General features: G+C 45.2%; 1 protein-coding gene across 6 annotated transcripts in view; it reads left to right on the top strand.

Annotated features, from left to right (window-relative positions):
• The window catches only part of LOC149372614 (tudor domain-containing protein 7-like), a 56621-nt gene that overhangs the window by 20341 nt on the left and 20600 nt on the right, over nucleotides 1-15680 (top strand). For all 6 annotated transcript variants that reach the window (XM_089567130.1, XM_089567126.1, XM_089567131.1 and 3 more), the window contains 4 exons: nucleotides 1027-1257; nucleotides 3028-3104; nucleotides 3825-3955; nucleotides 6631-6688. In XM_089567130.1, the coding sequence (XP_089423256.1) occupies nucleotides 1027-1257; nucleotides 3028-3104; nucleotides 3825-3955; nucleotides 6631-6688 (497 nt within the window). The remainder of the gene's footprint in view (nucleotides 1-1026; nucleotides 1258-3027; nucleotides 3105-3824; nucleotides 3956-6630; nucleotides 6689-15680) is intronic.

The raw sequence follows: 15680 nt of genomic DNA on the forward strand, positions 1-15680 counted from the left end.
GTGCTATCCGACATTCTGAGGCAATTTTTACGCAGCCCCTGATTATATCCGACACGTGGTGCCAACTACAACTACTGCACTGACAGCTTTCGACCGAACGAGCTGTATATGCTGTCACGTAAAATACAGAACGGCTGTGTGCTGTGTGATGTCAGTGCATTTAAAGAATCCCAGGTGGTTTAAATTAATTTGGACCCCTTCAGTACAGTGCCCCTCAAAGCCCATATGTCACTTCGGGGCATTAAGCCCCACAATTTACAGTTTAAATCAGTTTTAATGCCAGATCACCCAAATAAGTGGTGGTGGTGGTAGTGGTTTATTTAAAAAATAAAAAGTGAAGCAAAAGAGTGTTGCCGGCCGCGGCAATTGCTATCTAATATCTTAAGCACCCGAGCTGCAGCCGGCGGAAACGAAAGGGAAAGGGAGAGGATAGTGAGGAGAAGTATAGAGGGGAGCGACAGCGAGAAAGGACAGGGGAGAGCTTTGTACACTATTTACAAAATACAAAAGTAATCAAGTTCGCGCCGCTCGCGCGCTAATGTCCAAGCATTGTCCGAAAATAAGTGCGCGCGAGCGGCCACTGCGCACAATCACTTACACAAGAAGGAAACTGTATGTACATAGCCGCGCGCACGTAGCGTCCTGTCTCGGATTAATCGCGCGCGCGGCACACTGCACTAGCGGCCGGGGTGGGGCGCCCGGCCGCGTATACCGTCCGAGGTAGCACCCACGGAGCGTTCGTGTCACGCGTGCACTACCTGGCGTAGAGCAAGCGGGGAGTCAAGTCCGCCTGCTCGATGAACGCACAGAGGCTCACCATTGTCAAATAAGTTGCCCATATTTTGTTATTTTTCTTAAGGAAGCTCAGTGCTCCTTGATTTTGTGTGAGGCACTGCTTCACTAAGGCTTGCTTCTTCAAGGCTTGAGTAACAAGTCTTAATTCCTTGAGAGTTCCACACTTGGGGAATCTGTGTGTTGTTCTTTGCACTGCTCCAAAGCTTGCTTTTTTCTTTCCGGTGGAACCAGCGCCCAAGACGTGCCGTCAACTGGTGGAGGACTATGCCCGCGAGAAGGGCTGGTCGGTGTCGTTCAGTGCGATAACCAGCCGCAGCTCGAAGAAAGGCCCCCTGGTGTGGCTGGCCACCCTGAAAGTGGACAAGCAGTCCTTCTACTCGTACCCCGATGAGAAGGAGTCGCGAGAGGAGGCCGAGGAAGAGGCTGCACGCAAGGCCATCTCCTTCCTTGGCCTGCACCAGGGTGAGCCGGCCCCGTTTATCATTACTGTGTGGTGTGGAACGCAAGCTTCCACGGGGCATTAACAGATGGAGTCACCGGGCATGCATCGAAGTGTCCTAGCGGAATGTCTATGGCTATGTCTCGAAGATGGTGCAGCTGTTCTTTGTATTCTTCGCTTGTTTGCTGGCGGCGTGGGGCTTTTTTCATTTATTTGGCGACTCGCGAAGGTACCAACACGCGTGATTGTGCACATTTTTAGCAGCGTATATTATGCCTGCAGCGCAACATTGGCTGTTACAACCAAAATCTTCTAGTTCACCTTTAGACCGTAAGTGCAGAAACCGCAGTAAAGAAAATGGATTCGTTGATTCCAGAGGTGTCTTAGGTAAGATTGATAAGATATTTCGTGCATATTGAGAAGGCTCTCCTAACCAACTTGCAGGCCACGTTGGAAGATTTTTTCCCATCATTCATCTTTTTTCGTATGTTTCTCCTCTGGTGTAATTTGCATACATTTTTTTCTTTAAATTAAGGCTTTAAAAAGGAGGTGCGCAAGTTATGCCTAGATTTTGCGAGCACATCCTAAAAAACTCGTAATTACACACAATATGTTCTGTATATTGCTGTCTACATGTCGACCCTGCAACTCAATCCTCGCTGCCCCCCCCCCCCCCCCCCCCCCCCCCCTCTCAATAATAAAAAAAAAGACTCCGAATATGACTCTTACCCCCTCCCACCCTGCCCCACGTCATGTACAGTCGGGGACAAAAGTCTCCAGACCACGTGTTCCTGTTACGAAGCCGATAGCTCTGGTATTAGTTGGCAGCTGGGGACCACACTTGTGCAGGTAAAAGTTAAATTTTTGTTCTTTCATCTCCACAAGTGCGGTCTCCAGCCGCTGTCTGGTAGTAACGCTACAGGCTTCGTTTGAGGAACACGGGGTCCGGAGACTTTTGTCCCCGACTGTACCATATTTACTTGCATAATTTGTGCATTTTTCCTAAAATTAAGGGTTGAAAAAGGGGAAACACAAATTACGTGGTTATTTTGGGAACACATCCTAGAAAACTACAGAGGTCATAACATGAAATGTATAGATATATTACCGCATGTAAGTCAACCCCGCAAAACTCGAGCCCTTTGCTGCCCCCCCCCCTAAAAACAGACAAACAAACAAAAAAGCTTTGCTCTAAGTCAAGCCCGTGCCTGCCCTTCCCCAGTGCGACGTTATGTAATTTCCCACATGGCATGACTGTACACGCACAGCTCAAAACAATAAACGCAGAATGATGGAATCGCGAAGCCAGCAGTCAGAGGGGCAAATGGAGATGAAAAGGCGGAAAAACAGCGCCCTTGATTGCGGCCAGGCTGATTAGAGCTGCAAACAGAATAAAGAATGGTTTGGTGGCTTCTGATTCCGGAGTGTGTTGGAGGTTAACAGAAGTTTGCTCTCGCAACTGCTCATCTGGACAAGCGACGCGAGCGTGAGTGAGCCTAGTAAACGGCGCGCAGTTCGGCCACTTGCCACCCACAGCTTTTGCAGCCTCACACGGCGATGCGGCTGCGCTGATCTTTCCAAGCTTGCCTTGCATGCACTCACGCGCATGCTGGTGGTTTGGCACAGCATGGAGCAAAATATGTGAGTGAAAGTTTTTTTTTTTTATATAAACTCTGGTAATAAATTAGGGGTGCACAAATCACGCGAGTAAATACAATGTGTGGCGGCCATCTGCGTACACGCAACACTTACTGTATTTTTTTGCGCTTTTGTTTTTGTTGTTCGTTCTGCAGGTTCCCAAAGCCAGCTGCCTGAGACGGTTGTGTCAACCTCTAAGCAGATTGAAGACTTTGTGAACCGGATTAAAGAGGTTAGAATTGAATCGAGTTAATTTTATTTGTCAGAAAAAAAAGGTGCTAAAAAGTAAGCCCATGCTTCTGTATTGGATAGACTCTTTAAATTGACATGCCAAAATGCCCACATACAAGAATGATGTTTTGGCATGTGGCTGTTGCCATTGAGAGATGCTGGGCTCTCACGTTGATTACGGGTATGGTATGCACATGTGCTGTTTGTGCCTTGGAGCCAGAGTGGTATTTTTCGCTCTCGGCACTTGGCGTGGTGCGGAATGAAGAGAGAAAAAAAAGGAAAAAATCTGTTTCCTTCTCTTTTAAACAATGAAGGTTAGTCACTCTTAATCCAGAATTTAATTTGTGTCCGTGGCAAGCAAGACGTCCACCCTGTTCACTTGACAGTGTGCACTAGGAATGTGAAAATGAAATGCAAATAAACAAGGTCTACTCAGATGCTGCTCTCTGATGGGGCAACTTAAGATTTTGTGCGAGGTGAATTTTCCTCCCCTCAGAAATAACAGATGCCATTGTGTGCATTATGAATGTTAAGCTTTTTTGTGCAGTCCTCACTTAAAAGGGGATTTTTGGAATTCTTTGTCTCCTGCTTCCGTTCTTATTCCTTCTTGGTGCTGCTTAGGTGCCTCCAGCGTGTACCTAAGTGACACCTAATTGTCTTGTATGTATACTGCTTTGTCTTCAACGTCAGTACCGTGTGCTTTCTTTGTCTCGATTCTCAGCTGGTGGGACAGAAGGATAATGGCCTTTGGAGCACTGTTGTCCCGGAGATTTACCAAGAGCAGTACCGGGAGTCCGTGCCAAAGAGCTGGCTGGAGCTTGTGAAGATTAAGAAAGCTGTGTACATTACCGAGTAAGTAGTTACCAATTGTTTCCCATGCTTTAAAGGGACAGTGAGGAGAGCTCTATTAATATTTTTTTATAGCAAAATCCGATAGTTCGGCATTTCATGACTTTTGGCTGGCAGCGAAAGATGCATTTATTTCTAAGAAATTTGGATTCGAAGTTGAAAAGGCTTTTCCCGCTGCTGATTCAAACTTGGGACTCTCTTATGACGACACAGGACTAAGTGATGTAAAACATGACGTGCTGCAACGTGACGTGCACATGACGTAACGCAGACTCCATGATTTCTGGCGGCTAGCGGTGCGGCCTAGCAGCAGCCAAAATGAAAGTGACCGCCGGCCGCACGTTGAAGGCATCTATCGGCTATTGTGGCTGTCGCTATCGCCGCTTCGTTTACGTTTGCACCGGTGTTTTACCAGCGTTACGATGGATTCCGTTCTCGTAAATACATATAGCATACCGCATACCTTGTTACTGTTAGCGGAATACCGGGAGCCTGCCTACCGTTGGTGAGCAGGCGCTGATTGGTCCTGATGCTGCAGGCGCGCGCGTAGCTGCCGGGTATGTGGCGCCATCTGGCGACGTCAAGGAGATTTGCGCATGCATTGGCTGTGCACGGGCTCACGGAACTCAGTTACCGGTAACGGGAACACGGTATACGGTATGCTAAAAGTGTCTAATAACTTTGGCCTGCACTTCAGCGACCTCAGCCCCACAGAGCGTCAAGTAGTTGGAAGTTGACTGGCACAACCGGGAACGTTTCGCCGGGCGAGCGTACGAAGACTCAAGGTGCTCTTTACACTGCAAACTGCCTTGTACGATCACCAAAAATCGTGCCATCATAGTTTTTCATCGACCGTGGCGATCATCTGACCAGCCCTAACAGGCTCCTTCAAAAGTTAACTAGCATTTGGAGCGGCACTTAGAGTTCCTCTGCTGTTCCGCGCTTGTAAATCGAGGCGCTTAAAAAACGAAACCACGCGGGCATGCAGAGCGCATAGTCGCGAAGCGCCATGATATGCTGAAACTCATCTGGCCGCCTGTGGCGCCGCTAAGTATTGATTTTCTTCGCTCACAACATTCAGGTTGTCTTTTGTCGGTCTTCCTTGTGTGATAAAAGCGTACTATTGGTTTCAAAACAAAACTTACTTCAGTATTCAACCGCGCAACCTTCGTTTGTCAGCCTCAGTGATTCGTGGCTCTCGTGTCCCAGTGCTGCTAGAACCCACTGTCTTGTCCTATGATGCCATCACGCTTGTACTTGCGAGTTTGGCCTGTGGCAGCGATACCTGCATTTTTTTCTTGCTCTTTTCTATGTTACAAGAGCTTTGTTGTCAGTATGAGTGGCGTTTTTGTAATCAGAAGCAGGTAATTTATCGATACAAGCCAACTTCAATTTCTCCTCAGTGTCCCTGTAAGAAGTAGGCAGTTATTTCATGGCTGCCGGTGCTGAAAGTGCTCATGGTATTGAGCCACATTTTAGAGTAGTAGCTGCACAGCAGGGGACTTATTCCACAGTAAGTGGCGCCATCATCACAGCATTGTGTAATTGAAATCCCCCACCTTGTTCACTTGGTGGTCTAGTAAGAGCTCGTTAATTTGACTCCCATTAATTCGGCAATGCAGAGAATGAGAACTACTGGCATGGTCCTTGCCAATGCCCATGCAAGTCTGTGGTATCGGATGCTGGCTAATTCATGCTCTACAGGTCTTGCGTGGGTTAATTCCACCGAGCTCCCAAAAAGAGGCTGTATCCAGGTATGACTGCCATGGCAAGCAGTTGTCCAAATAGAGCTACTCAAACCTGAATTGCATGCCGCAGGGTTTTTCGTGCACCTCTGACACGCACACAACAGCAGACACGACGGCGGTCCCAGTTCTGAGATAGTCCAATCACTTAATTTCAGTTTCGCTTTTCTGAGCTTCTTCAGCCAGCATTGTGGATGCTAATCGGCACATCTGTGGCTTGTTCCCCCCCCCCTTTTTTTTTTGCCACTTCGGTGTCACTGCTTGTTTTCCTCAATTTCGTACGCGTGGTTCTTCTGTTCTTCCAGTGCTTCGAAACTGCGTGCCTGTCTTGGGCCATTAGATGTTTGTGCTTTGAAGCGTCACGATTCGCAAATGCAAACAAAGAAAGCATGGAGGACGACGACGTCCCATAGCGTTCATAGGCTACCAGGCTGCCTTCTTCTCCCGAAACCAGCGTGATAGGTCTGGAGCTGCTCACGTGTGATAGGCGGCTGCCGAATAGGAGTGTGGCAAAAGTGAGACTGGCCTACGGAATGGATTTTAAAGGGCTGCTCCCACTCCTCCTGCATTTCATTAGTTTCACTGAAGCACGGCTGGGCAGCGTGGTTGCCTTGAAGCTACCCGGAGCCGGCACTGCAGCGCCGCATTGGCGGGCGTTTGGTGACCGATCGAAGGAACTCGGGGTTTGACATATCCAGTGCGTGGTTCGTTCTAAAAAATACATTTTACATGCATAAATTTACTCTGAGTTTGTTATATTCGGGCTTGATTGTAACGAGAGATGAGCTACAGCTGCCTCCAGCACGAGGGAGGATGGGAAAGTCTGGATGCTGCCTTGTGTAGAAGGGCACGTGTGGTCATGTGTGTGTGTGAAAAATCATGTGTGTGAAGCTAACTTGTGTGGTCTCACTTTTTTTTTCCTCTCTGATCCAGTATGAAGGACAATCGGTGCATTCTGTACCCCCAGTCAAGTGCACCAAAACCTCTGCAGGTAAACGCTTTGAACTACCGTCCAAATTAGTGTCTTCAGGGGCCCACAGGAGTTTTCAGAACGCTGAAGCCATGATAAAGAAAAAAAAAGGATGGCTTAGTTTCTTCGTGGCATTGAGGCATGGCCTGACATTGGTGGTTAATTTCACGTGTCGATTTAGAGAGAAGTGATGAATCTGTGCCTGAGTGATTGAATCTGCCGCAAGGCGATGCAGTTCTGATCGACCTTGGCAGAGAGCTCCAGATCAGCCAGTGGAACACACATTCGCCGCCACTGAGCAAGAAAAGCTGCTCTGGATTGACCAGTGAAATTTGCCACGAGGATTGTACTGTTGTAGGGCACACAAGGCAGTGCAGAGCACATCCTTCAGTCCATGACTGCTTGCTTAAACAACCAAAAAATTAAGCTCTTTCATGGCTTCCGTGCTCTGAAATGTTTTGTGGGCACGTCTGCAGTGGACTTCTTTTAAGGTGAACACTAGCAAGCTGAATTCCTGAAGTTGAATAGCCTGGAGAGCTTTGTTTAGTTTCCAATACACATCACTCAAAAAAAACCGATTCACACAAAGGCACTACACTTGCACACATTTACTAACATTACCTTTTAGCATTATTCTACCAATTCAAAGTGCCAATTAATCAATTTGTATGTGCCACTCTATCGTATTGTGTAAACGCAGATACAGCAACCAAGAGAGGAACGATGTAAAAGAAGCTGAAAGCGTTACTCAATGAGGTTGTACAGATTGTACATTTTTATAGCTGGCAGGAGATTTTGCTAATTGTTGGTTGCCTTGCATGCATGTGATTAGAGCCTTGCTGCTGTTTAAAACTCATAAATAGTTCAAGAAGCATGTGGTTTGTAAGCAATTTTGGCAAGCATTTGGCAAATCTGCTTGAGACAGAAGGGCAGTAGTTGCAATGAAGGAAAAAAAACCGTTCAGCTGAATGGTTTATGGTTTATGGGGTTTAGCGTCCTGACGCAACTCGGGCTATGAGGGATAACTTGGCTAATCGAATGGATAACTGCATTGCGAAGTGTGATTTCTGAAAATAATTTTATTTCTGTGTGCCGGGCATTTACTTGCGAACTCCTCCTCATTGATGCTTGTCTTATTCCTGGTTTACTAACTGCGCCTGTGCACTCTTACATGGCGTGATAATTTGACGTCTGTTTAGCTGAAGTTGTGGTAACCTGAGAGATTCGTTGAGTTCCAGTGTATTCCCATTAAAGGGAGCCTACAGTACTACCCTCAGAATTTCATGCTGACGCAAATTGTTCAGGTAGCTTAGTTTTGGTCTCAAACATGCTTGGTACTTTTGCTTCTCTGAAGGTTTTTCTAAAGTCGAGGTGTTTAAATATTCAGTGAGCACATCATCATCCTACGTCCACTGCAGTTACTTCCTAAGGACCTCCAATTAATACCCGTGCCACACGGACAGATTTAATGACATTAAGTGCTTAGTGCCTTAAGTTTTAATGGCATTCGTGCGGTGCCACACGCACAAATTTAATGGCATTAGCCTTACTGCCATTCGCGACCTACTGAGTTCACCACAAGTCATTCGCCCGTGCAATGCCTACTCTCGTTCCCATTCCACACGCAGAAAAGCATGCAGCTTTGTTAGTAGCAACTTCCTAACCAGTAGGAAATAGTTAATTCTTAACTTTCAGTCAGATGAGGCAACTATACTGCATTTTCGATGCGAAGAGCGCCATTTTTATCAGCCTTATTGACAGGTACTCTCGACTTGGGTGCTGACATGCGAGTCTATGGCTACTTTTTCTACTTGTAAAGAAGGAACAGCCGTATTTTTTGAAAAATCGATTTTATATTACGTTTGAACAACATTTCCCATATATTGTGCTCATTAGCAATGTTTATATTCAGATGAAGCTTTTAACTACCTTGCAAGCGTTATCGTCATCGTCACTTTCGATAATGGCATTAAATGTGGACGTGTAGCACCAACTCCGAAAATAATGGCATTAACAAACTTAAGGCCTTAAGCATTTACTGCCATTTCTTGTGAGCGTGTGGCATGGGTATAACTCTATCTTGTGCCAGCTGCCAGCACGCTATTCCCACAAATTTTCTAATCTCATGTGCACACCTGACTTCTGCCATACCCTCTTACACTTGCCTTCTACCCCAGAGGACCATTTGTTATCTATTCTTCACACTGTACCCGCTGCAGTGGCTCAGTGGCCTTGGCATTCAATTGCGGATGCAAGGGTCACGGGTTCGATAGCAGCTGCGGTGGCCATGTGCGCTGGCAAAACACCCGTGTGCAGTGTGATTGCCAGTGCACGCTAAAGAACCCCAGGTGGTCTAAATTAATCTTGGAGCCCTGCACTACGACAACCCTCATAACCCATGTGTCGCTTGGGACGTTAAACCCCGCAGTTTATTCATTCATTATTTCAGTTTATTTTTTACAACATTACGGGGTGCTCGTGGAGAGAGGCTAAGGGAGACCCGGATGTTTCCTGATGATGCCTTATCCTGCATTACGCGTTGGAACAGATGGCATGAAGCAATTCGTCATCAGTGGCAACATAAACAAGGCCTGAATACCGTTCAGGCAGCAAAATTCAAAGGCAGAAAAAAAAAAAAAAGATATTCGCCAGCAACAGTGAACAACAGTAGGTGATACAGTAAGCAAGACCCAGCTTTCAATCAGTGGCAAAATATAGGGAAAAGACATATTCGTGCAGAAGAAAAGAAGGCACTATGGCACAGTTAGTGATGACATTGTGGCCGATGATGCTACTGTAAAATTCATGATACAGTAGACTCTCGATAATTTAAACTTGTATAATTCGCACTTGCGGTTTAATCAGACATTAAAATTTAATTTTTTTGGCTATGTTTTTAATGCCTCTCAAAGGCCCTTAATTCATGCCGTAATTTCTCTCAAATTTGGTCAATTCAATCTTTGTCTTCCTCCTATGCGCACGGCGTGTGGAAGAGTGGCAGCGGAGGTCGGATATGTCAGATTTCCAGCACCATACGAGTTGAAAATCTGGCCCCCTCAACCGGTTAACTCGTACGGGGTTCGAAGGGGGCCCACATCGCCATGTAGTTTCGTTTTCTGAGCGTCGCTACCTTCCCACGACGATTGCAGCTTTCGGCCGCACTTCAGTGAGGCAAGCTCAACTGCTTGCCTGTTCGGAAGCTAACCGACACAGCACAGCATCTTTTTTTTTTTTATTTCTCGAAAGCATCTCGCTATTTGGAGGCAAATGTTTTTTCCCTTTGCTTTCATCCGCATGATGCGTTGATAATGCGCACTCACCACGAGCTGCTTGTTGCGTGGTGAGACCTCCTTAAATGTACACTGCCACTTGAGGGTCCACCGCCATTGTGTAGTCGTTGTGAAGGAGTCCGCGGAAGGCCTTGCTATTTTTGAGCAGTTCCTCTTTGGTATCCCTGACAGTGGGCATGCGATACACCATGACGGAATTGCGAAAAATCATCATTGCCGCACAGTTTTCTCTTAAAAGCAGACAACAATAACCTATTTTTTTTATCAATTAAATTTCTTGCAGTGCAAAACTGTTTCTAAAAGTTTTTTTCTGTAGCCATATGACTATTCGACCTTCGGGCAACTCGGACCATTTTTCCGGTCTCGCGAGGTCATAACTACAGTGGTTTTACTCTATTGAGAAACAGCACATTATTGATCTTTTTTTTAATCACACTTGAGTAAACTTCGTTGTCTTTCACCCATATTTCATGTGGTGCTAAAGCTTTCAGCTACATTTGTATAGAGAAATAGATCCAAAATACTGCTTGCATGCATAGAAATCCGTAAAGCAAATCACATTCATTTTTTGGCACTTCTCATATTCCAACAAAACTCTGTGGTCCATTGAAGCTTGAATTAATGAGTCTTCGATGTATGCTGATGACTGTACTATTCTTATTACAGTTTAGGATGCAAATAACTTGGTGATTAGATGCTGATAATGTTGTTCATTGGTCATAATCGAATCGGCTTAGAAATAATCCCAAAAAGACGATGGTCATGCTTTTCCAGGTTCATAATAAAGTATTTACCATAGAGTACTCAATTACCGTATAAACTCGTGTAAGGGTCGCACTTTGTTTTTTTAACTTTGGGTGTAAATTTTGAGGGTGAGGCCCATGCATGAATTAAAAAAAAAAAAAGAATGTATAGCTATTTTTTTCTCAATTGTCTGGTCCAAAATGGGATGTGGCCCTTGCACGGGATTGTACGGTAGACGCAATGAAAAGGAAGTCGTAAATTGTTGAGCCTCACACCATTCTTGTCATTGAATTGTCCTGATATTTAACATAGGATTTGAATTGTCCTGATATTTAACATAGGATTTACCTTTCGAGAAAATATCTAAAAAAATTTAATCGGCAACTGGAGCAGTATCACAAACCTGCACGACTCTCCCGCTGAAAATAAAATCTGTTCACCTCACAGATTAATTACAGTCACCGTCTGATTGTTCAGACTCACAAAGAACTGCGAAAGTGTTTGAAAAATCGGGCAGTGTGAGCAGTCTAATTTCACGAACAAGAATAACTTCAGCTTCTGAAAGCCAGTGTAGTGGAGAAAGGGGTCGGTAGTTATGGGCGCATTCTGAAGCTTCACCTGTCGTTGAATCTCTTCAAGGATTGTGTGCACAGACGACTGGTGGAGTCCGCTTTCGTGAGCATGGCATTTTATGGCTGTATTGTCGCGGACGAACCCTTGCGTTGGAATGGAACCAAGTCTAGACGTGAAAGCAAAATCACAGCTGCGAGAATTGCGTTCTGCCTTCTATACGGATGCCCAGAAACAAAATGGCAGAGGTGGTGATAAAGATACGAAAGAACTGACAAACAGCTAAAGCAAGCACACCGTCGGCGCTGGCTTTCGTAATTAGGCCTAGTGCATGCAGCCCAAAACCAATTTCAGAACCGGCAGTATGTGTATTGTATGTGCTCTGCGGTGGCTTGCGTTTAATGTGAGGCGCTTTTGTCTGTCATCTAACTGCCAGATTTGACTGGTTTCAATAGAAAAATCAGGACTACGATAGATTTTAACATAGGATACAAGCTCTGTGCTTTGAAAGTCTCATTTTCTTGCACTCGCTGTCTCCATGGAGCAGCACGCTTACACTGTTGCTTTTGTGCATATTTGATGCAAAAAGACTGTAGAGATAAGTTCTGCCAAGTGTGACTACAGTTGAAGTTTGTGGAGTGGGCAACATCCGAGAATGGTATGAGCCTGCGACAATGCATGCACAGCGTGCCAGCCCACAGGGGATATCAGTTCTGCCATTTAAGAGGCTTCCTTTCAACTTGAATTCTGTTTTATTCGGTAAAGTTCTCGACCCCTCTTGAAGTCTGAAGTAACGAGGTTCCACAGAACACAATGCATGGCACATTGTTGGTGGCGGTGGTGGGGTGAGTGTGAATGATGTCCAAAAAAATTGGGCAGTCAGTTGGGATGCGTTCAAAATTTCAGGCAATCTTATACACTGGCTCTACAAGGCACGTTGTGGTGCTGTGAAAGAGTCGCGAAAAATCGGGCCATCTTTGGGTACTGTGGCTAGCCTCCACAGTGTATGCGGGAACCGGTTTGCGATGGGCGGGTTAACAAAACGCCGAGGCTTTCGCTGCGCTTTCGGTACCCAGAGATGGCGGCCGCTGTGACGTCGGTGAAAACTGTGTAATACAGAAAAAGGCTATTGTATCTTGACTACTTGACCACGAGTACCAACACATTAAATGCCCAACGTCTGTTCAACTGCTACAGCTTTTTTCGAATTTGTAATCAAATTTTTGCTCCCAGCTGTATTTTCTTGTTCTGGATTTTTTTTTTGTTTGCATTCGCTTATGAAGATTTCATTGTGTTATGCAATTTGCATTCCCAACTTTCCCAACATTTTGCTCATCTTCCATTGTGCTTTTATGATTTTTGTCGTTCTTGTAAAGCAACTCATTTCCACGTTTATTTTTTATTCAGAGATCTGTGCGCCGCTTTTTAAGCGTTGCTTGGGCCTCGTCAAGCTGTTTGACTGCAGCTTTTAGCCCATGTGACCCACCAGGATTTCTGGTAAATAAATGTTCAGTGTGTTCAGTGTTCAGTGGGACGTAGGACAAAGAGCTGAGCTCGGATCTGAGGTAAACTTAATATTCGTATTGAATGAAACCAGTCACGTAGATACTTGTAGCCGGTTGGGCAGACACTTTTGTCATTTTGGTTTTAAACTGGCAAAAAGTGACACTTGCCTGGGTTCAAGCAGTTAGTGCTGGATATATGTTGCATATTGCTGTTGTTTGATGGTCAGTAGTATGGTGCCGCAATCGGTGCGACTTCTAGAACTAAAAAAAACTGCATGCAAGTTATGTGAGATGTTGCTGTTTAGATGTAAGAATGAGCTAAGGAATCATTCATAGAACTGACTAAAGAAATTTCATGCAAGTTATATGAAATGTTGCTGTTTAGATATAAGAATGAGCTAAGGAATCAGTCATGTCTTATTTTTTGGTACTCCAGGAGAGCCAAGTAACGTTTATAGCATAGAAAAAAAAAAAAAAAGAAGGTAGGACATAACATGCAGACATGTTATTATCAGTGGCCAGATTGCTACCCAATGTATGCAAGGCTCTTTTTTTTTTTTTGTCGAGAGAACAAACTATCTGAGTCAAACCTTATTACATCTGCCTCGCACTAAGTGGCAGCTAGACAAACTGAGAATGAACAAAAGAACAATGTAACCGTCTGTTGATATGGAATGGAATGCGATGATGTAGCTATTGAATTAACCCCAGCGATCTCAATATATTCTTATCCACACACCATTGATGTGATCGGACCAGCCCAAGTCAGTGTGAAAACAAATTCCTCGAAATTTATGAGAACTTACTTTCACATTTTATTATTGTTAAAATAACATCATGATTCAGAAACTTATTTTTAGCACGAAAAAGCGTAAATTCTGTAATGGTTAATTCAAGCCCATTGGCATCAGGCCAAGCATTAGAACGCTGTAGAAGATTCACAGTTTAAAGCTTACTCGCCACATTACTCTGCTCTGGCGATTTCTATTTCCTCCTCTTGATTTCAGGTGGGATAAAGTTTTTTTCTCTCACTCAGCCGAGGTATCATTAAATTGTGCCTGTTTACTAACACTGTGGTCCTGTCTTCTAATCTAGTTCCTGTCATTTTCTCTGAGCTTCTATATCTGCACATTTCGAAAGCTTGGCTTTTTGAGTGAGAGGTGCGAATAGCAAAATTTTGTGTGTGAAGCGAACTCTGATATTAAAAATTGAATTCAATTCGAATTGAATATTGCTTGAGTGCTGCCTAGTTAAATCACAGATGAAATGGTCTTCGAAACATGGCCAGAAAAAAAAGCAAATTTATTAGAGGTGTATAAATGTGGGAATATCGAATTTCTGGGTGCGAAGCAAATAAGAATAATAAAAAATTGGTTGCAAATCGAATCGGATAATTTCTATTACCAGTACAGATAGCTCAAAATAAGAGAAACACTCTTCCATAAAACACAGCTTGGGAAAAAGAAGAGACATTGGAAACAAATTTTGTTTTTACCCATCATCGGCATAATTTGTTATACATATAAGGCCTTCCAGGCATCACATGAAGAAGCTGCAGTTATGTAGTAGTAATAGAAATAAACTTTATTTTCTAGACTGTAGCCTTGTTTACAGTCTAATATCACAGTTTACAGTCTAATATCAACAGTTTGGCTTATTGCCAACATGGCAGAGGATTTTACTGAACGCTGTCATGAAGCATTGTGAGGCGGCCAGATACCATCTTACTGGCAGAGTGACATTAGTGGTCAATTAAAGGCAAGGCACTTGTGGCAAAATGCAGCAAGACTGCTCGCAAAGTGGACAGAAGGGCAGCAACCTGAGCTGGAACGCGAGTGGGATGATCCCATGCTTCCTTGCGACGCCCAAAGACTAAGTGAATGCCTCCTGAAATGCAGCAGTCACGACAACACGTAACCTGCTTAGCCCTCGCTTGTTGGTTTTGCTGGTGTGCAAGCCTCGTGATGGGCTGCAACCACCACTTGTTGTCTCAAACAGGGAAGGTGGGAAAACAGTTAAGTGCCCTGCCGTGCGTGCTGTGCTGTACGGGGTGCTGTGCGTGCTGTGCTGTACGGTTGTGCGGACTGGCTTTGAGCCCGACGTTTCTGTCGCGCATTTTTTTAGAGCGCAGCTCTTTGGCGTCCGTTCCTGGGTTTCGCGTCGTCGTCGGCGTCGGCCTCGTAACCAGCTCCGCCCCCCTTTCATCCCCCCAGCGCTATCGGCGTCAGCGGCATCAGTCAGTCGCTGCTATCTCTTCCCTCCTCCCTTTATCGTGTTGTCCGCTTGCTGCGCGCGCTTCTGCCCCCATCGTTTGCCGCTGGGTGTACACGCCGCCCCCCTCTTCCTGCGAGTCTCCGGTTGTCAAAGCGCCGGCTCGAACTTAATTCCTTTCTTCGCTCCTCCTCCAATGCAACCCCTGTGCGGTGGCAATCAGAGAGCCAGATCGGTGGCGGCGGATCTGTATATGTGCACCGCCCGAGCCGAAATTGCGAATACGTGTGAAAAATAAAAAAAAAATTCTGTGATAGCGCATACATGTGTTGCTCGATTTCTTTGCCTCAATCTATCGAAAAGGTGAAACAGCTTATTTGCTGCGCTCAAATTTCGCATTAGGAAGTAACGTAATCGTCGGTAATTTTTTTTCTTGTCCTCTGTGGTCTAAGGTACTTGGTTTTCAGATTCTAACTAATGAAACTTTGGAACGATCAAAGCGGTCGCCGCGAGACAACTGCACACAACTTCGTCCCTTCCGCTATCCTCCACAAGCTGGGATGCTTCTGTATGTGCGTGCATCTTATCGTAGTGATCTAAAACGAGCGGACTGCTGCCAGTCAATCTCGCAGCCAGCTGTTGACTGCATCGTGGCTAGATCTACTGATGTTGACTGACGTTGCCACATGGCAC

This window comes from Amblyomma mixtum, chromosome 1, assembly GCF_055824585.1.
Source record: "Amblyomma mixtum isolate Tamu chromosome 1, ASM5582458v1, whole genome shotgun sequence".
Taxonomy (NCBI): domain Eukaryota; kingdom Metazoa; phylum Arthropoda; class Arachnida; order Ixodida; family Ixodidae; genus Amblyomma; species Amblyomma mixtum.